Source organism: Salvelinus namaycush, chromosome 32 (genome assembly GCF_016432855.1).
Source record: "Salvelinus namaycush isolate Seneca chromosome 32, SaNama_1.0, whole genome shotgun sequence".
Lineage (NCBI taxonomy): Eukaryota > Metazoa > Chordata > Actinopteri > Salmoniformes > Salmonidae > Salvelinus > Salvelinus namaycush.
This window is the reverse complement of record NC_052338.1, coordinates 23,590,566-23,612,860: the sequence shown is the minus strand read 5'-3', so window position 1 is coordinate 23,612,860 and position 22,295 is coordinate 23,590,566. Positions and strand designations below refer to the sequence as shown.

At 44.1% G+C, this 22,295-nt stretch overlaps 2 protein-coding genes across 3 annotated transcripts; one reads left to right on the top strand and one right to left on the bottom strand.

Annotated features, from left to right (window-relative positions):
- The first annotated feature begins 4,355 nt into the window (after positions 1–4,355).
- Positions 4,356–12,290, top strand: LOC120027065 (testis-specific serine/threonine-protein kinase 5-like). Its single transcript, XM_038971908.1, has 8 exons — positions 4,356–4,562; positions 4,810–4,917; positions 7,106–7,308; positions 8,390–8,445; positions 8,632–8,764; positions 9,142–9,257; positions 9,563–9,742; positions 11,899–12,290. Exons 1-8 carry the CDS (start codon positions 4,356–4,358, stop codon positions 12,288–12,290), a joined length of 1,395 nt encoding a protein of 464 aa, XP_038827836.1.
- Positions 12,291–12,418: 128 nt separating this feature from the next.
- On the bottom strand, positions 12,419–19,385 carry hgh1 (HGH1 homolog (S. cerevisiae)). Of its 2 annotated transcripts, none has more exons than XM_038972378.1 (7): positions 19,341–19,385; positions 18,309–18,945; positions 17,879–17,979; positions 17,588–17,686; positions 15,920–16,011; positions 15,625–15,747; positions 12,419–12,811 (listed from the first exon to the last, which is right to left on the bottom strand). In XM_038972378.1, the coding sequence occupies exons 2-7, from the start codon at positions 18,848–18,850 to the stop codon at positions 12,626–12,628; spliced, it is 1,143 nt and encodes a 380-aa protein (XP_038828306.1). In that variant the 5' UTR covers positions 18,851–18,945; positions 19,341–19,385; the 3' UTR covers positions 12,419–12,625. The 2 variants fall into 2 exon arrangements, with proteins under 2 accessions (XP_038828306.1, XP_038828307.1); XM_038972379.1 differs by having other exon boundaries at positions 18,309–18,941; positions 19,341–19,362.
- Between the last annotated feature and the right edge of the window lie 2,910 nt (positions 19,386–22,295).

Below are 22,295 nucleotides of genomic sequence, written 5' to 3'. Positions count from 1 at the left end.
GGGCGAGAGAGAGGGGAAGGAGGAAGAGGGTAGAGGAATGGAGTGGAGGGGGCACATAATCAAAGGAAAACAGAAGTATCACTACTCCTGCACCTCCACAACCCACCTGGATGACGGTCCAGTCGCTGAAAAAGAAGCTAAAAAAGCTGAACTTATTCAACGTTTATTTTAGCAGTAACCCGATTTTACTTACTTTATGTAATTTGTTATTCTTCCTCGTTTACCCTGTCCTGCCGCATGAATCGCTGGAGATTGTTTTCGGTGGCGTGTGTCCATCTGGTTTCCAAGTTCTTTCTGGATAATACTCTTACCACCTGTTCCATTTCCACATACGTTTGGTCTACGACGCTACGCTTAGCTTAGCCTTAGCCCTATGTTGAGGAGAGTTTATCAAACCGCAATTTCACTGTAAAACACAGGGGCTGCACAAAATGGGTCCCCACAAAAACCTAATAGTGTTGGTGATTAATGTGTGAAACAAATGTCAGTTTTCTTTAATCAAGAAGGAATCACAAATAAAGGAAGGAGTTGGCAACACCCTGGGCCCTAGTTGAAGCCTGTGACTGAAACACTCTGGGCCCTAGTTGAAGCCTGTGGCTGAAACACTCTGGGCCCTAGTTGAAGCCTGTGACTGAAACACTCTGGGCCCTAGTTGAAGCATGTTACTGAGTCCCAGAGTTGTTGTTGGTCAGCTCACGAGGTCAGGAAAACCCCTAATTATTCCATTGACACTCCCTTCACAACTCCTGGCATTCTGAACTGCCTCAACATCCTTTCAGTTGTGGAAGACCATCGCCTAAGTCAAGACCTGCCACTGCTAGAACCCACAGTTGCTTTAGTTTTGATATTAAGGCGTCTTTGAGATTCTCTTTGTAATGAAAAACGCTAAACAGAATAAAGTAGCATGATACATGCAGACTCAGTGCGTTCTGTTCGTACTAGATACACATAGTTCAATATCGAATTTCACACCGCTTTCTGTTCACATATGATGATGAACACTTATGTCATCAAAGCCAAACAGTCCGACCAGTCTCTCTCCTGGAATCCAGCCTCTCAAGGTTTCAAGTTCGTTCGGAGAGCATTAACGTTCAGGTGATGGTCAATGTGCTATTAGCGGATCAAGCCCAATATTTACTTCCTGGTCATCAGTTTCAACAATTAAAGCTCCAAAGTGAACCAGGGTACTACTAAGTACAGTAGAAAGTGTCATTTCCAGCTCCTGCAGAAGCCAAGAGAAATAGGTGTGGAGAGCAATGGTGAAAGGAGAGTTTTGCGGCTCTCCTTCCTTGTCTATGGTTGCGTTTCAAATGGCACCCTGCGGGCCCTGTTCAGAAGTAGTGCACTCGGAAAGTATTCAGACCCCTTCCCTTTCTCCACATTATGTTACAGCCTTTTCCTCATCAATCTACACACATTAATCCATTATGACAAAGTGAAAACAGGTTTTTAATCATTTTTGCAAAATAAATAACAGAAATACCTTACTTATTCAGACCCTTTGCTATGAGACTTGTTTCTACAACTTGATGGGTGTCCACCTGTGGTAAATTCAATTGATTGGACATGATTTGGAAAGGCACACACCTGTCTATATAAAGGTCCCACAGTTGACAGTGCATGTTAGAGCAAAAACCAAGCCATGAGGTCGAAGGTATTGTCTGTAGAGCTCCGAGACAGGATTGTGCCAAGGCACAGATCTGGGGAAGGGTATCAAAACATGTCTGCAGCGTTGAATGTCCCCAAGAACACAGTGGCCTCCATCATTCTCAAATGGAAGAAGTTTGGAACCACCAAGAATCTTCCTAGAGCTGGCCGCACGGCCAAACTGAACAATCATTGGAGAAGGGCCTTGGCCAGGGAGGTGACCAAGAACCCAGAGTTCCTCTGTGGAGATGGGAGAACCTTCCAGAAGGACAACCATCCTTGCAGCGCTCCGCAAATCATGCCTTTATGGTGGAGTGACCAGACGGAAGGCACTCCTCTGTAAAAGGCACATGAGAGCCCGCTTGAAGTTTGCCAAAAGGCACCTAAAGGACTCTCAGACCATGAGAAACAGGATTCTCTGGTCTGATGAAACCAAGATTGAACTCTTTTCCCTGAATGCCAAGCATCATGTCTGGAGGAAACCTGGCACCATCCGTACGGTGAAGCATGCTGTGAGGATGTTTTTCAGCGGCAGGGACTGGGAGACTAGTCAGGATCGAGGGAAAGATGAACGGAGCCAAGTACAGAGAGATCCTTGATGAAAACCTGCTCCAGAGCGCTCAGGACCTCAGACTGGGGCAAATGTTCCCCTTCCAACAGGACAACAACGCTAAGCACACAGCCAAGTCAACGCAGGAGCAGCTTCTGGACAAGTCTCTGAATGTCCTTGAGTGGCCCAGCCAGAGCCCAGACTTGAACCCGATCAAACATCTCTGGAGAGACCTGAAAATAGCTGTGCAGCGACGCTCCCCATCCAACCTGACAGAGCTTGAGAGGATCTGTAGAGAAGAATGGGAGAAACTCCCCAAATACAGGTGTGCCAAGCTTGTAGCGTCATACCCAAGAAGACTCAAGGCTGTAATCGCTGCCAAAGGTGCTTCAGCAAAGTACTGAGTAAATGGTTTGAATACTTATGTAAATGGTATATTGCCGTAAATTAGCAAAAATGTCTAACGACCTGTTTTTGCTTTGTTATTATGAGGTATTGTGTGTAGATTGACGAGTGGGAAAAACCTATTCATTACATTTTAGAATAAGGCTGTAATGTAACAAAATTTAAGGGGTCTGAATACTTTCCAAATGCACTGTATAGGGAATACGGTTCCATTTGGGACGAACCCTACCGCCTACGCTCTTCCGGATGAGACCCTAGTAGGATTGAGGTGTTCAGAGTCCTCTGGTAGTCAAGCAAAGCCCTAGTGGAAATATTAAATGTTTTTACTATGATAGGGGCCATATTTAGAGTGCTTCAGAGAGGAAGCACAGCACTATATTATCTACTATAGACCTTTGAGGTAGATTCCATGAACCTGGAGAATGTGCTGATATTATTCAAACTAATCCTTCATATATCTCAGGTGGAATGTTTTTTTTACTTCAAGCTTGTAGTTGGGGTCAAGCAAATACACACCGGTAAGATAAAATACCTTCGTAGATGTCCACAAGAGGGTGACATATTACAACCAATGGCTAAAAACACTGACTCCTTGTATGTCTGTGAACGTTATTGCAGAGCAGTCAAAAAAGATAAATAAATGTGTATTGTAGATATATCATAGAAGTTTAAAATAGTATAGTGCCTTGGCAAAGGTAGGTTGTATAAATACAATCTGAGAGAGTAGTTTGTTGAGTGGAATCCTCACCTCAGTTTCTTTTCCATTTTACTTGCTAGGCCGTATGCAAATCAGTATTCATCTAAGCAATTATACAAAATAAAAGGCTAATGCATTATGGCCCCAGTATCACTTAAGCTAGAACAACTATCTCTCCTTGGCCCAAGTATGCAGTGCTGAAACTAAATTGGCCTGGATGGTGAGCCATGAGCTATTGATATATCACTTACACTTATGAAGTGTCTCTTCCTCAAGCTGGGCTCTCCAGCAGGAATAACTAAGTCAATTTAATAGACTCCTTAATTGTTTTCAGCCCTGTATTAATCTGGGCCAGGGCCATGGGCGATGTCCCAAATGGCAGCTTCTTTTGACCAGAGCCCAATGGTCCCTGGATAAAAGTAGTGCACTAAAAAGGGAATAGGGTGCCATTTGGGCTATAGCCCATGTTTTCCTATTGTCATGCATTCCTAATGAGCTGGTCTCACAAGTCATCGCTCGCCCCTCTGGCCAGACTTGTCTAAGTTTGATTAATACAATTTGAAATCATCCCTCTATTTAGCTCAACTTTGGCTTAGAGTATGAGATGATTCGTGGAAGGAAAATATGTGGAGTTGTGAAGCACTGAATGCACTGTTATAGCCTGACTAAATACCTACAGTACTGCAGCTAGAGCAAGGAGTTATGAGCTACAAAATATTATACTCCAGCATGTAAAAGTGGAACAATCGATTATTAGCAAAGGGTTCCCTTCCATTCATGTAAAAGCAAAGAGAACCCCCTCAACATTATATTTTAGAATTTGTTTGTACTGTAACATTCATGTTGCCATGGAGAAGGTTCCAAATGCATTGTCATCATTTCAGACAGTTCACACCTTTTGTGTGGGCGTGGTTATAGCTAAAAATTACAAAGATGAATATCAAATATCTGTCATGCATAAAATGATTTAATAGGGAGCATAATCTGAGATGCACAGGAAAAGAGATGCAGCCATTAGGAGAACAAGTGGATTGAAGTTATATACTGTACTTTAGTATGAGTGCAACTGGCACGAGAGTAAAGGACTCTGGGAAGTCGCTTCATGAGAGGACCATAGAGTGTCGAGAGAATGGCTACCTTCTCTCTGGCAAGAAGATTGGAACAGGTGCTTTCTCCAAGGTCTACCTGGGGTACGCTACCCCAAATAAGATCAGTAAGAACTACAAGCTGGCCAATGACCTGAGGAGCAAGAACCACAATATGGTAAAGTACTGTTCTTCTGCCACATTGTTACCACGGTAAATCATTTTAAAAGGCATTCTCAACTTCATTTAATGTGCATAACATTAGCACTTTTTTTTATATCCAAACCTTATATTTGCTGGACGTGTTATAACAATAGTATCTAGCTAAGACTAGCACTGCAGTGACACTTTAATAACAACCTTGCTGTAATCTTTATGAACTGTGTGGATGAGGACGTTCACCCATACAACCATAAATTGTTCAGGTGGCTATCAAAATCATCTCTGTCAACGAGGCTCCCCTAGAATACTCCAAGAAATTCCTACACAGAGAGATATATGCTCTGAACGCCACGTACAGACACCCAGGAGTGGTGAGTGTTGTTAAGGTATCAAACACCAAAAACTTCAGATTGATATGCATTACCATTCAAAAGTATGGACACCTACTCATTCAAGGGTTTTTCTTTATTTTTACTATTTTCTACATTGTAGAATAATAGTGAAGACATCAAACCTATGAAATAGCACATATGGAATAATGTAGTAACCAAAAAAGTGTTAAACAAACCTACATATTTTATATTTGAGATTCTTCAAAGTAGCCACCCTTTGCCTTGATGACAGATTTGCACACTATTGGCATTCTCTCAACCAGCTTCATGAGGTAGTCACCTGGAATGCATTTCAATTAATAGGTGGGCCTTGTTAAAAGTTCATTTGTAGAATTTCTTTCCTTCTTAATGCGTTTGAGTTAATCAGTTGTGTTGTGACAAGGTAGGGGTGGTATACAGAAGATAACCCTATTTGGTAAAATACCAAATCCATATTATGGCAAGAACAGCTCAAATAAGCAAAGAGAAGTGACAGTCCATCATTACATTAAGACATGAAGGTCAATCAATGTGGAAAATTTCAAGAACTTTGAACATTTCTTTAAGTGCAGTTGCAAAAAACATCAAGCGCTATGATGAAACTGGCTCTCATGAGGACTGCCACAGGAGAGGAGGACCCGGAGTTACCTCTGCTGCAGAGGATAAGTTCATTAGAGTTGCCAGCCTCAGAAATTGCAGGCCAAATAAATGCTTCAGAGTTCAAGTAGCAAACAAATCTCAACATCAATTGTTCAGAGGAGACTGTGTGGGTCGAATTGCTGCAAAGAAACCACTACTAAAGGACACCAATATGAAGAAGAGACTTGCTGGGGCCAAGAAACACGAGCAATGGACATTAGACCACTGGAAATCTGTCCTTTGGTCTGATGAATCCAAATGTGAGATTTTTGGTTCCAACCGCTGTGTCTTAGTGAGACGCAGAGTAGGTGAACAGATGATCTCCGCTTGTGTGGTTCCCACCGTGAAGCATGGAGGAGGAGGTATGATGGTGCTATACTGGTGACACTGTCTTTGATTTATTTAGAATTCAAGGCACACTTAACCAGCATGGCTACCACAGCATTCTGCAGCGATGCGCCATCCCATCTGGTTTGTGCTTAGTGGGACTATCATTTGTTTTTCAACAGGACAATCACCCAACACATCTCCAGGCTGTGTAAGGGCTATTTGACCAAGAAGGAGAGTGATGGATCAGATGACCTGGCCTCCACAATCACCCGACCTCAACCCAATTGAGATGGTTTGGGATGAGTTGGACCGCAGAGTGAAGGAAAAGCAGCCAACAAGTGCTCAGCAAATGTGGGAACTCCTTCAAGACTGTTGGAAAAGCATTCCAGGTGAAGCTGGTTGAGAGAATGCCAAGAGTGTGCAAAGCTGTCGTCAAGGCAAAGGGTGGCTACTTTGAAGAATCTAAAATCTAAAATACATTTTGATTTGTTTAGCACTTATTCGGTTACTACATGATTCCATATGTGTTATTTCATAGTGTTGATGTCTTCACTATTATTCTACAATGTAGAAAATAGTAAAAATAAAAAAAATCCTTGAATGATTAGATGTGTCCAAACTTTTGACTAGTACTGTACACTACCATTCAAAAGTTTGGGGTCACTTAGAAATGTCCTTGTTTTTGAAAGAAAAGCAAATTTTTTGTCCATTAAATAACATAAAATTGATCAGAAATACAGTGTAGACATTGTTAATGTTGTAAATTACTATTGTAGCTGGAAACGGCTGATTTGTTATGGAATATCTACATAGGCGTGCAGAGGCCCATTATCAGCAACCATCACTCCTGTGTTCCAATGGCACGTTGTGTTAGCTAATCCAAGTTTATAATTTTAAAAGGCTAATTGATCATTAGAAAACCCTTTTGCAATTGTTAGCACAGCTGAAAACTGTTGTCCAGATTAAAGAAGGACAGTTTTATTGCTTCTTTAGACTAGTTGAGTATCTCCATTGAACATGCCTTTTAGTCCAGGAATAGGCCTAATCTGGCTCCGGGAAACTGGCCCTTAGACACCTAAATGGTTTTGCAAGAACGTTTTGATGTGATGTCAAGCATGCACCTGCATCCAGAGTGTGTACCATAGAATGTGTACCATAGAAATAGAATCATTAGGTAAATAGATTATATTTATGTGGTGGGTACTCTACTTTTGAACAGGTCCAGCTGTATGACATGTTCCGTTCACTGAAGCGGTTCTATCTGATTCTGGAGCTGGCTCTGAGCGGAGACCTTTTAGAACACATCAACGCCGTGTCCCATAGCAAGGGCAGCCCGGGCCTCAGTGAAGAGGAGGCTCGCAGGCTCTTCAAACAGATAGTCAATGCTGTCATGCACTGTCACAACAACCACATAGTACACAGGTAACACCTCACTGTCTGCCATAACAACCACATAGTACACAGGTAACACCTCACTGTCTGCCATAACAACCACATAGTACACAGGTAACACCTCACCGTCTGCCATAACAACCACATAGTACACACGTAACACCTCACTGTCACAACAACCACATAGTACACAGGTAACATCTCACTGTCTGCCATAACAACCACATAGTACACAGGTAACACCTCACTGTCTGCCATAACAACCACATAGTACACAGGTAACACCTCACTGTCTGCCATAACAACCACATAGTACACAGGCAACACCTCACTGTCTGCCATAACAACCACATAGTACACAGGTAACACCTCACTGTCTGCCATAACAACCACATAGTACACACGTAACACCTCACCGTCTGCCATAACAACCACATAGTACACACGTAACACCTCACTGTCACAACAACCACATAGTACACAGGTAACATCTCACTGTCTGCCATAACAACCACATAGTACACAGGTAACACCTCACTGTCTGCCATAACAACCACATAGTACACAGGTAACACCTCACTGTCTGCCATAACAACCACATAGTACACAGGCAACACCTCACTGTCTGCCATAACAACCACATAGTACACAGGTAACACCTCACTGTCTGCCATAACAACCACATAGTACACACGTAACACCTCACCGTCTGCCATAACAACCACATAGTACACACGTAACACCTCAGTCTGCCATAACAACCACATAGTACACAGGTAACACCTCACTGTCTGCCATAACAACCACATAGTACACAGGTAACACCTCACTGTCTGCCATAACAACCACATAGTACACAGGTAACATCTCACTGTCTGCCATAACAACCACATAGTACACAGGTAACACCTCACCGTCTGCCATAACAACCACATAGTACACAGGTAACACCTCACTGTCACAACAACCACATAGTGCATGACTGCTACAACAATCACATATCGTAGTTTACAGGTAATACCACAGCAACCAAACACAGGTCATCAAGCACTGTTGCAGGTAATGTCAATATGTCTTGCATTCACCATGACGATGTCCTTTTCCTGTTCAGAGACCTGAAATGTGAAAACATACTGTTGGACGAGCAAGGATTTGTGAAATTGACTGGTAAAATAACCATGCACTCCAATAACCACCTCACCAGACAGGTTTTTTAAATCTAGCCTATGGTAAAACCATGTGCATCACTGACTCTGTGTGTGTGTGTGTGTGTGTGTGTGTGTGTGTGTGTGTGTGTGTGTGTGTGTGTGTGTGTGTGTGTGTGTGTGTGTGTGTGCGCGCTGTGCCTGGCAGACTTTGGCTTTGCCAACCACTACACAGACAGGAGTGCTCTGATGAACACCTTCTGTGGTTCCGTGGCCTACACTGCCCCAGAGATCCTACTGTCTCGCAAATACAACGGAGAACAAGCTGACCTGTGGAGCCTGTGAGTCATCAGACACACATTCCATCCAAAATGGCACCCTATTCCCAATTTAGTGCTCTGCTTTTGACCATGGGTCCTGGTATAAAGTAGTGCACTATATGGATTAGGGAGTCATTTGGGACACAGCCTCGACACAAGTCTCACACTTCATTAAATAGCTATATGAGTTTCATTCCACAACTTCTACAGAACAACTTTTCTCATTGGTCCAAGTGCACCTGCATACTAATTGTTTACTGTATATACTGACAGTCATGTTATCAATAAATCACACTGTCAAGGGGGCATCACATATCCCAACTGTGATAGTTTTGAACACAACTGTGTCTTCTGCGTACTGGAAGTTAGTTGGCCGTGTCTCTCCTCTCCATCTCCAGAGGGGTGATTCTGTATGCCATGGTCACAGGGAAGCTGCCCTACCATGAGAAGCACCCACGCAAACTGGTCCAACTCATCAGGAAAGAGCTGCCGTTCCACCACCCAGTTTCTTCAGGTATTCTGCCAGCAATGAACAGGGGCCATAGTCATAAAGCATAAAGCAAAACGGTTTGCCTTGGAAAGAAAGCGTACCCAAACGCATTCCAGCCCAGCTTCAAAAAAATAAATGCCTTCATCAATTTCTGAAATTTGCATCTGTATGATTATTATAGAACAATAGTAATGCAAAGTTGATTTTTTTGGGGGGGGTGTGTGCCTGTCTTTAAATGAATACACATGTCAACAAGTAAAGTCAATAAAAATACTTTTGACATAAAAAGATCCAGTCCTAATGTTCCCTGGCTGTCTGTGCCCCTCCAGGCTGCCAGGACCTGATTAAGAAGCTGTTAGAGTGGCAGCCCGCCGCCCGCCTGCCCCTGGACCAGGTCAACACACACCAGTGGATGATGCCATCCATGACCGGCCTGCTCTACAAGCTGCGTGCCACCAGGAGCGACATCACCCACAAGAACAAAGCCCTGGACAAGAAGCTTAAAGACGGTGAGATGTTCCCTCTGTCACTCCATAAATGGTGCCCTATTTTCTATATACATTGGCAAGAAAAAGTATGTGAACCCTTTGGAATTACCTGGACTTCTGCATAAATTGGTCATAACATTTGATCTGATCTTCATCTAAGTCACAACAATAGACAGTCTGTTTAAACTAATAACACACAAACAATTATATGTTTTCATGTCTTTATTGAACACACTGTGTAAACATTCACAGTGCAGGGTGGGAAAAGTATGTGAACCCTTGGTTTTAATAACTGGTTGACCCTACTTTGGCAGCAATAACCTCAATCAAACGTTTTCTGTAGTTGCGGATCAGACAACGGTCAGGAGGAATTTTGGACCATTCCTCTTTACAAAACTGTTTCAGTTCAGCAATATTCTTGTAATGTCTGGTGTGAGCCACTCTCTTGAGGTCATGCCACAGCATCTCAATCGGGTTGAAGTCAGGACACTGACTGGGCCACTCCAGAAGGCGTATTTCCTTCTGTTGAAGCCATTCTGTTGTTGATTTACTTCTGTGTTTTCGGCCGTTGTCCTGTTGCATCACCCAGCTTCTGTTGAGTTTCATTTGGAGGACAGATAGCCTTACATTCTCCTGCAAAATGTCTTGATAAACTTCAATTCATTTTTCCGTCAATGATAGCAAGCTGTCCAGGCCCTGAGGCAGCAAAGCAGCTCCAAACCACGATGCTCCCTCCAACATACTTTATAGTTGGAGGTTTTTATGTTGGTGTGCTCCTTCGTAACGACTCAACTTTAGTTTCATCTGTCCACAGAATATTTTGCCAGTAGCGCATCCAGATGCTCTTTTGCAAACTTCAGACGTGTAGCAATGTTTTTTTTTTGGACAGGAGTGGCTTCTTCCGTGAACACCATTCTTATTTAGTGTTTTACGTATCATAGACTCGTCAGAGATGTTGCAGAGATTTCTAAGTCTTTAGCTGACACTAAGATTCTTAACCTTATTAAGCATTCTGCGCTGTGATCTTGCAGTCATCTTTGCAGGACGGCCACTCCTAGCGAGAGTAGCAACAGTGCTGAACTTTCTCCAATTATAGACAATTTGTCTTACCGTGGACTGATGAACATGAAGGCTTTGAGATACTTTTGTAACCATTTTTAGCTTTATGCAAGTCAACAATTCTTAATCTTGGGTCTTCTGAGATTTATTTTGTTCAAGGCATGGTTCTCATCAGGCAATGCTTCTTGTGAATAGCAAACTCAAATTTTGTGAGTTTTTTTATAGGGCAAGGCAGCTCTAATCAACATCTCCAATCTCATCTCAATGATTGTACTCCAGGTTAGCTGACTCCTGACAGCTTTTGGAGAAGTCATTAGCCTCGGGGTTCACATACTTTATCCAAAAATACAATCGTGTGTGTTATTAGTTTAAGCAGACTGTGTGCCTGTTGTTGTGACTTAGATGAAGATCAGATCTAATTTTATGACCAGTTTATGCAGAAATACAAAGGGTTCACATACTTTTCTTGCCACTGTAGTGCACTACTTCCCTAAGGCCTCTGGTCAAAAGTAGTGCACTATATAGGGAATAAGATGCCATTTGGAATGGACTCTTAGTCCTGTTCTTTCAAGCAAGTTAACACCATAATTATTTTAGATGGCATGACATTTTTGTAAATTACTGTTATACATCATGTAAGGTAGATATCTAGCAGTATGTGAAATACTACTACTACGGTTCTTTGTCTATATAAACCAGCTTCAGCAGGTAACCTAGCGGTTAAGAACATGGGCCAGTAACCGAAAGGTCACTGGTTTGAATCCCTGAGCCGACTAGGTGAAAAATCTGTCGATGTGCCCTTGAGCAAGGCACTCAACCCTAATTGCTCCTTCGCAAACTCGGTCCTGGGACCCGCCTTGGGTGCACGTTTTGGTCAAATAAGCAACTCATCATCATCATCATCAAGCTTTGATTATTTGAATCGGCTGTGTAGTGCTAAAGCAAAAAACAAAACGTGCACGGGGGCCCCGGACAGAGTTTTAGAAACCCTTTTCTACAAGACTAAAATGTTATAAAGTCAGTCTACCTAGCATGTTGAAATACAGAGCCGACTGGATGTGTTATAAAGTCAGTCTACCTGGCATGTTGAAATACAGAGCCGACTGGATGTGTAACAGGCCGCTCCTGCCACTCGGGCCCTGGCACCCCCACCCGTTCATCCTTCAGACACACCAGCCTGCCTGAGAGGCCCCAGCAAACTATAGTGGCCCCCCACTACCGCCCTGGGGCCAGCAGCGCAGGCTGCCATCGCCGTGAACCGCCACAGGAGAAGAGAGAGGAGCCGCCCTGCCCCAAGCCCCCCTTGGTGTCCCCCTGTCGGCTCCTGATGAGACCCACCCAAAGCCAGAGCACCAACACCAACCGTCTCTTCGTGACCCGGCCCCGGCCGCCCTTCGCCCCAAAGCCCTTCCACAACCTCCCCAACTTCAGGAAGCCTGGCTCGGCCAACAGGCAGCTGCATAGCCCCTCAGGCAAGCTGACAGCAGCCGCACCCCCAACCACCTTCTGAGGTGTTCTACTCCTCGGTACTAGCCTAGGGGGCTGCTAACTATGGACTTCTTCCATGGGCTCAATCAAGTGTGACGGAAACATTTTGGGATTCGTACAGAAAACAAAATCAAGGACATATGCCTTTCATTAAAAATAAAATTACATTATTTTAATCGATTTAAGACTTTGTGGTGCGAAAATACAACTGGTTTCAGATTGCACACAGTCCTTCCGAGTCCTGATTTCATGCCGTTTGTTGTTGTGATGTCCAGAATTTTCTGTTAAATGAGTTAGCAGTTGATTCCATTGTTCATAAGATGGTTGACCAGTTTAAATGTAGAAAAGACCACCTTGCTACATCATCCTCACTATGCCAGCACACTGCTGTGACTTGTCTGGATTTAACAGATCTTCCTGCTCCTTCTCCAACTGCTCCTGCTCCTTGGCATCCATGTCTTTGAGCTTCACCTCCACGTCCTCAGGAATCTCCACCTCCAACAGGTTCTCCATGTCTGGCTCTGGCTCGTCCCCGATCAGCACCTGGCAGAGACATGTGCATTCACACATGCGGATAAAAACACACACATTTTTTTTTTTTTTTTATATTTTTTTTTAAGTGTCTTGACCTCAACTCTCAGTCGAATGCTGCCTTGGCTTTAAGATCTTCCTATCCAGTATTTTGGCTACTTCAGTGAAAAACAGAGACCAAAATATTCCAATACATCCTCGACATTACTGCAGACTGTAATTGACAACGAATTAGCCCAAGAAATGTCAGAACAGCATCGGGGCAAGCTCCAAACAATTGAAGAAAAACTTAGTGGAAATATATATTTTTTAAGTAATATGATAAAACGTTACAGCCTTGTTATCCACAAGATTCAGCATAAAAACCCCATTAGTCTTGGATAAATATCACGCTCGGATTTCAACTCGCTAGATTTGGATGTTTTATGACAGTGATTAAAACTGGCTGGGTAGCTAAAGACTGAACTTGTGCCTCTGGACCACAGTTCAAAAGGGATCTCCGAGCTGTTATGGAGTGTATCAGGGTTTTATTTTTATGCGAGACCGAGTGACATCTTTTCCACTCGGTCGTTCCCCACTACAAGACTGCCACCGCAGTGCAGAGCAGGCACTAGGCAGGAACGGAACAGTGGAAGCTTTTTCCAGCCAATCAGAACATCCTGCCTGCGTCCCAAATGACATCCTATTCCCTATATAGTGTGCTACTTTTGGCCAGGGCCTATAGGACCCCATATAATGTAGGGAATAGGGTGCCATTTGGAACGTGGACTGTTTTCTTAAACCTGCCGATGCTGTAAATTTCAGCACTCAGAGTACTGAGATGTCATGAGATTCATTGGCGCCATAAGATTGGGTTGTCTTACCAAGCACAATAAGAAGTCATGAAAAGAAAATAGTTGTTCTTCCTGAATGTAACGGTTACCAAGGTGCAATGGAGGGTAAACGCAAGTAAACGCAGTTCACTCACTTATTTTTTCAACAGTTTACCCACCTTTTGCTGAAAAATGCATTGAAAGTATAGTAAGCGTTACCTTTTTCACTGCATCCGGCGATCAGAGGAATACCCACCTTTTTCTTCCACCACTACATACAGTGGGGAGAACAAGTATTTGATACACTGCCAATTTTGCAGGTTTTCCTACTTACAAAGCATGTAGAGGTCTAATTTTTATCATAGATACACTTCAACTGTGAGAGACGGAATCTAAAACAAAAATCCAGAAAATCACATTGTATGATTTTTAAGTTTATTAATTTGCATTTTATTGCATGACATAAGTATTTGATACATCAGAAAAGCAGAACTTAATATTTGGTACAGAAACCTTTGTTTGCAATTAGAGATCATACGTTTCCTGTAGTTCTTGACCAGGTTTGCACACACTGCAGCAGGGATTTTGGCCCACTCCTCCATACAGACCTTCTCAAGATCCTTCAGGTTTCGGGGCTGTCGCTGGGCAATACGGACTTTCAGCTCCCTCCAAAGATTTTCTATTGGGTTCAGGTCTGGAGACTGGCTAGGCCACTCCAGGACCTTGAGATGCTTCTTACGGAGCCACTCCTTAGTTGCCCTGGCTGTGTGTTTCGGGTCGTTGTCATGCTGGAAGACCCAGCCACGACCCATCTTCAATGCTCTTACTGAGGGAAGGAGGTTGTTGGCCAAGATCTCGCGATACATGGCCCCATCCATCCTAGCCTCAATACGGTGCAGTCGTCCTGTCCCCTTTGCAGAAAAGCATCCCCAAAGAATGACGTTTCCACCTCCATGCTTAACGGTTGGGATGGTGTTCTTGGGGTTGTACTCATCCTCCTTCTTCCTCCAAACACGGCGAGTGGAGTTTAGACCAAAAAGCTCTATTTCTGTCTCATCAGACCACATGACCTTCTCCCATTCCTCCTCTGGATCATCCAGATGGTCATTGGCAAACTTCAGACGGGCCTGGACATGCGCTGGCTTGAGCAGGGGGACCTTGCGTGCGCTGCAAGATTTTAATCCATGACGGCGTAGTGTGTTACTAATGGTTTTCTTTGAGACTGTGGTCCCAGCTCTCTTCAGGTCATTGACCAGGTCCTGCCATGTAGTTCTGGGCTGATACCTCACCTTCCTCATGATCATTGATGCCCCACGAGGTGAGATCTTGCATGGAGCCCCAGACCAAGGGTGATTGACTGTCATCTTGAACTTCTTCCATTTTCTAATAATTGCACCAACAGTTGTTGCCTTCTCACCAAGCTGCTTGCCTATTGTCCTGTAGCCCATCCCAGCCTTGTGCAGGTCTACAATTTTATCCCTGATGTCCTTACACAGCTCTCTGGTCTTGGCTATTGTGGAGAGGTTAGAGTCTGTTTGATTGAGTGTGTGGACAGGTGTCTTTTATACAGGTAACGAGTGGAGAACAGGAGGGCTTCTTAAAGAAAAACGAACAGGTCTGTGAGAGCCGGAATTCTTACTGGTTGGTAGGTGATCAAATACTTATGTCATGCAATAAAATGCAAATTAATTACTTAATCATACAATGTGATTTTCTGGATTTTTGTTTTAGATTCCGTCTCTCACAGTTGAAGTGTACCTATGATAAAAATTACAGACCTCTACATGCTTTGTAAGTAGGAAAACCTGCAAAATTGGCAGTGTATCAAATACTTGTTCTCCCCACTAACTGCCAAGGTGCCATGACGACAGCTGGGAAACCCCAGCTCTGGACTGGGTTGTGGATAAGACACATCACCAACAGCTCACCATGAGGTTGCTCTGTATTGATTTACTATGTTTTTGTATCTTAGTTCAAACATAAAAATATATGTAAGTTACATTCATAGTTTACCTGTATGAGCTTCTCACAAGCAGCGGCCACGTGAGGCTCCTTTTCCCAGTTGTGGAACTCCCTCATGATGGCGTAGACGTTCTTGGCCTTCAGAATCTGCCTACCTACTTTGGTAGCTGTCAACTGGGTGCAAAAGAGACACACGTAAAGATATGAGTATTTCCAGCAAGCAACCTTTTTTTTTTTGCTGTTAAAAACAGTTTGGATTATACGGAGAAACAAAGCTTTACTGGTTCAGTGACACAGATGGTTAAGTGTTGGTGGAAGCATGGCATTGACTCCAGGTGATACCAACCAGTATCATGGTCTCAATGAGCATCTTGCGAATGTCGGGATCCTCCTCTCTTTCCTTGTCCTCTGGTAAGTACTGGAGGTCGACGGGTAACCCTTCATTGAATAAGAACAAAGTACCATCAGTACTAGGCTATATTTTCAATGCAGATACCTTGAACTGCAGTAGCAATATACATTGTCTTCGGAAAGTATTCAGACCTTTTCTTTTTCCATTTTTTCCCCCATTACAGCCGTATTGTAAAATTGATTAAATAAAAATCCTCAATCTACACACAATAACCCATAATGTCAAAGCGAAAACAAGTTTAGAAATACCTTATTTACATAAGTACTCAGACCCTTTGTTATGAGACTCAAAATTGAGCTCAGGTACATCCTGTTTCCTTTGAACATCCTTGAGATGTTTCTACAACTTGGAGTACACCTGTGGTAAATTATATTTATTGGACATGATTTGGAAAGCCACACACCTGTTTATATAAGGTCCCACAGTTGACAGTGCATGTCAGAGCAAACACCAAGCCATGAGGTCGAAGGAATTGTCCGTACCGCTCCGAGACGGGATTGTGTTGAGGCACAGATCTGGGGAAGGGTACTAAAAAATGTCTGCAGCATTGAAGGTCCCCAAGAACACAGTTTCTGAATGTCCTTTAGTGGTCCAGCAAGAGCCCGGACTTGAACCCGAGCAAACATCTCTGGAGACCTGAAAATAGCTGTGCAGCGACACTCCCCATACAACCTAACAGAGCTTGTGAGGATCTGCAGAGAATAATGGGATAAACTCCCCAAATACAGGTGTGCCAAGCTCGTAGCGTCATACCAAAGACTCAATGCTGTATTCGCTGCCAAAGGTGCTTCAACAAAGTACTGAGTAAAGGGTCTGAATACTTATAACTGTGATATTTCAGTTTATTTGTAACACATTTGCTGTCATTATGGGGTATTGTGTGTAGATTGATGAGGATTAAACACAATTTAATCAATTTTAGAATAAGGCTGTAACAATGTGGAAAAGTCAAGGGGTCTGAATACTTTCAGAAGGCACTGTATCTATGTTTAGCTAGCTAATAAATACCACATACACACACAGTATGTATTATGTTGTTTACACTACTGAGTGTGGGCCTTGTGACGCCCACCATCTCTCTAGGAGCTTGGCTCTTCTCCGGCCTCCGGCTGCTTAGCCTACTATAAAGACTGGTTAACATTAGTATGTTCCACAAGAGTGAAACATAAAAACAGATTTCTAACTATTTTATGTGTTCACCGCCTTCGAACCGACGCTGAGTACAGCACAAATTCACAACTTTCTTGGAAGGATCTTCAACAGTTTCCATTTGGGGCCCCTCTAATCTGACGTTAGCCTGATGCGAATTGTGTCTACTCATAATGCAAAATAAAATAGGGTGGTGCCCTGAAATTCCACCTGTCATCTGCACAGAACAAACACACTGCCCCTGATGGACGAGAGGGCCACTGCAGCAGACATGGTCATGTCCCAGACACAAAGTCCTTTTAATTAAAAAAAAATCCTTCTGTATTTTATTGTTTTTCAGAGACAACAGGGAGATGGGAGATAGAGTAGGGGCCGGTAGGTGCCTGGATTTGTACCCACGCTGGGGGGGGGGGGGTAAACCGCAAGGTCACTCAGACAGGAACAATGATTTACCTTCATTCTCCTCGTCAGACAGTTCCTCAGGCCCAGCGAGAGGCAGCAACAGGAAAGGCAGAATGTCCACCGCATCACTCAGCAACCACTCATGATGAGCTGGGGGAAAAAAGAAAATTAGGAGTATGCAATTGAGATCTTCCCATTGATTACAAGGTAAAAGCTCTACATATCTAGAGCATTTATCGGAAATTAATCCTACTCAATTCAACACAAAACAGGCATAAACTATGAAGGTTAAAACTGACTGTCGTACACCTATTAAGATGTGTGTGAGTCTTCCTCCCCTACCATGATCAAAGCAACAATTTCTCAGAGTGCCAATGACTCCCCCTCGTCTGATTGTTGAGGCCTGGTATTGGGTGTAGGGAAGGAGCCTCTGAACTACACACCTGTGGAACATCAAAAACACACCACACACACACACACGCACAGAGTGAGTGGTCTTCCATAAGCAACATGCTGGATGATCAGCAAAAGAAAGGAAGCACTTTTTATGGGGCAGAAAAAGAAAGCACCAGGGCCCATATGCATTAAGCGTCTCTGAAAAGGAGTGTTGCTGATCTACAATCAGTTTATCTTTAAATCATAATAGACACTGAATACAGAACTGGTTTTACAGCTCTTCAGGCCTGTATAACATTGGTGTTACTGGATTATGAGAGAAATCAAAGACATAATCTAGCCCTGGACCTCATGAGCTAACCACCCAGCCACTGACCTCTCCTTATCCAGGATAAAGTGTCTGGTCTCGGGCAGCTGTGTGAGGTTGGAGAGGAGGGTGCCCAGGTAATGGAGCGATGCCTGCTTGTTGTAGCCCTCAGTGCAGAAGATGTCCACTATCTGCGCCAAACCTATCTCCTGCTCCTGCATAGCCTTAAACACCTCTTTACACGTCTTCACGTGCCGCGACAGGTTAGTGAGGATCGTACAGATACGGTCCGCAAACATAAATTCTGGGTCCAGGAGGTTTTTAAACAATATAGGGAGGAAGTCCGAGTCTTTGATCAGCGGTTGGTGCATGGTCTCATCAGCCGAGAGGTTGATGAGAGAGTGGTAACAGTCTTTGACGATAGCGATGGAGGGTTCGGTAGTGAGGGTCACCAAGGCTTTAAGGAAGTCAGGTTTTGTCTGTAGGTAGCGACAGCCATCCCTGTTGCCAGAGAGGCCCAGGATGTACTCAGTAGCCTGGCCCTTGACGTCTGGCCTGGTGTCCAGTGTGAGGAAGGACAGCAGCTCTTTGGCCTCTACCCCACTCAGCATGTTGGTGGTCAGTAGAAATATTGTAATCCAAATCTTAAGAAATCCCAAAGTTGACAGACACAGAGTTACAGTTCATCGCCTGTAAAGATAACTATCTACAAAGAGAGAGAGGAAAACGAGAAGCAATAATAGCTAACGTTAGCAAGACAATGTACCTAGCTAGAACACAACATAAACATACAAGACAGTTGCGAGGTGCATCCAAAACAAGAACCCCAGCAAGCTGACACAACATAGTCCGTAAAAAAATTGTGTCAAAACTCATGCTGTCATGGCATGATCATCACTTTGAGTCATTTCGATCGTTGTAGCTAGTTAGTCGGTCGAAATTAGGATAACGTTAGCTAGGTTCTAACTCATCCACAACCACACGACTTTCTTGAATGTTAAAAATATATAAAACAAAGTAGCTTGCTAGATAAATAGTTCTGTATTTTAAAAAACGATCGTGCGGTTCTATAAAGTTGATAAAATGTTAAAGCACACTCACATCATCCTCATGCGCCTTTCCATGCTGATAAATACGTACTTCCGTATTTTGAAATTACATTTTACATCTCCAATAGGATTACGGATAACCAACATATACCCGCCTTCAAAAGTAATCCTTCCTTCTGATTGGTTTTTACTTCCTCAGCAGCCTTCCATTGGTAGATAGGTGGACGTCACTTTTACAGGGCGCTAAAATTGTGGAAATATCTGCTGGGTACAATAGTTAGCTATGTCATTTTCCTGGTGTAAGAAGCAGAATTAACCCCCTTAAGGCAGCGTTTATGATGATTTATTATTTCCCGCAGTCAGGTAAGAAACGTCAGACTTATTTCGTTTGAGATGACGGCCTTTTGGGACTTTTTTAACCCACTGTTGTAACTTTAGCTCAGAGAGTCAGATGGCTAAGGCTAACGTTACGTTAGCTGTGTCTGCTCTCTGATTTGACGTTGTTTACATTCTCATATGTAGCTCTTGTCTGAAACCTTAGGTAGCTACTACGTTTATAATGAATGCTAACAATGATTTGAGTATTACTGTCATGAGAGCCAGCTGTTTGGATACTGCTGAATTCACTGACTTATATATTTATATAGATACCGTTCACTTTCAAACTTGCACAAACTTGCACAAACTCTCTGAACTCTAGTCCAACATGTCATATTTACAACAAATTGCTACCGGCTATAATACTAATTATTCATCATCTCAGCAAACTAATTCCTACAAGGTCGATAATATATCTGTGGAAGTGATGGATCGATACAATGATGTCAAGATTCTTCTGAAAACATGGGAGCAGTCATTTGTTCAAGAACATCAAAGAAAGCCCAACAAGGTAGCTAGCTATGTAGCTAGTTATCTATTCAATTTCTGTATCATGCATTACTCGGAGACTACAGTAACTAACATATTGTCTTTCCATACCCTACAGCCATACCCTGTAGCTGGAGCTGCCGACAGCCATACCCTGCAGCTGGTGCTGCAGACAGCCATACCCTGCAGCTGGAGCTGCCGACAGCCATACCCTGCAGCTGGAGCTGCCGACAGCCATACCCTGCAGCTGGAGCTGCCGACAGCCATACCCTGTAGCTGGAGCTGCCGACAGCCATACCCTGCAGCTGGTGCTGCAGACAGCCATACCCTGCAGCTGGAGCTGCCGACAGCCATACCCTGCAGCTGGTGCTGCAGACAGCCATACCCTGCAGCTGGAGCTGCCGACAGCCATACTCTGCAGCTGGAGCTGCAGACAGCCATACCCTGCAGCTAGTGCTGCAGACAGCCATACCCTGCAGCTGGAGCTGCAGACAGCCATACCCTGTTATCCCCTCTGCCAAAGCCAGCCTACACATGTCAAGACCCCCTGGCCTCCAATGCAGACAGGGACAGAACACCCAGACCAGCTACCGGAGGAGCCCTTTGAGCCCTAACAGCCTTCACGCCCTCCAAGCTATGGTCTCCTGCAGCGGGGGCATCCTCATCATACAGACAGGCAGGCAGCAGGGCCCAGCAGCTCAGACAGACCTTCACCAAGAGGCTGACCTCTGTAGACAGCAGCTGGCTGGAGAGATGTCAGGTGTTTGATGAGGTGGATGACGCAGAGAAGCCGGTTGTGGATCATTTGTTTCTTGCCGCCAAAAGGGGAGGTGCTGGCAAGGGAGAGATCGCAGGACGTTCCGCCAGTTCCTTTGTCACACCTTCCAGGCAGAACGAAGGAACCACTCTCCTAGGGGAGAGGGCTTCCAAGAGTACCATGCCACAGGATCTGCCTTCTCCTGACGAGCACCAGCCCCAGATTGGTGGTGGCGTAACGTCTGCAGCAGACCCAGCCAGTCTGTGGCCCGCTGGACAACGCTCCTCATTAGGGTCTGGCTCTGGAGGAGGAGAGGATGGAGAAACCAGATCAGGTCTCAAAGGACAGGCAGAGGGCGGTATGATAGAAGAGACCGCCGTCGGCGCCACCACTGCCAAGAAATCTCGAGTGAGGGCCAGAAAGGGCCGGGGATGTGGAGGAGGCAAGAGTGTTAACGCAGCCACCGCAGGCCGAAGGTGATGAGCTCAGACTGGAGAAGAAGGGTACAAAGAAAAGAGGTGGAAAAAGACAAAGGAATCCTGACACAGATGGAGAGAACCTTGCAGGCACGGAGAAAGAGGAGTGGGTGGTGAAAAAGAGGAGAAGGACAGATAATGCCCCCCAAGCGAGGAAGAAGGCTAAGACAGGTGATGGAGACGTCAGCAACCAGGAGGATGGTGATGTCACAGAGAAGGAAGTGGTGAAGCAGAAACCAAGGGTTCCACAGGAGAACCTCCTAGGAGAGGTGGATGAGGAAGACATCAAAGCTGCCAGGAACAGAGGGAGCAACACTATGAGACCTAAGTGGGTTATACTCTATATTACCCTTAGACTACTAATATATTTCAACAAACAATATTATTTATATTTACAAATTGACCTATGCACTTGTGAGAGCCCCTTTTAAATACATATTCCTCATTGACTGTAATTGTCATATAACTGGACCTTAATTCTACAAATGTAATTGTTTTGTATTAATGTGATTTTTCTGTTGCTCCATTCATCTATCCAGAGCCACCAAGAACTCGGACGGTAACTTTGTGAAGATCAACCTGAAAAAGCAGTCTCACATCAAAGTTGAACAGCATACTGTCCCTGCCTAGGAAGACAGTATGTATATATGAAATCAGCATATAGCAGCATTTGTCCTGTTTTCTCTCTGTTTCAGTTGACCATGGATAAGTTCCAGCTAAAGGGGGAGAGGTTTGGAGGGCCAGACTCAAGGTTTAGAGGGGGCTTCAGCAGAAGATGCAGAGGAGGGTTTAGAGGCAGCTTCGGAGGGTTCAAACGTCCAGGTGACAGCTGCTTCAAGTGTGGAGGCACAGGACACTGGGCTATGAACTGCAAGGGCAGAGGTGAGAGGTCACAGGACACTGGGCT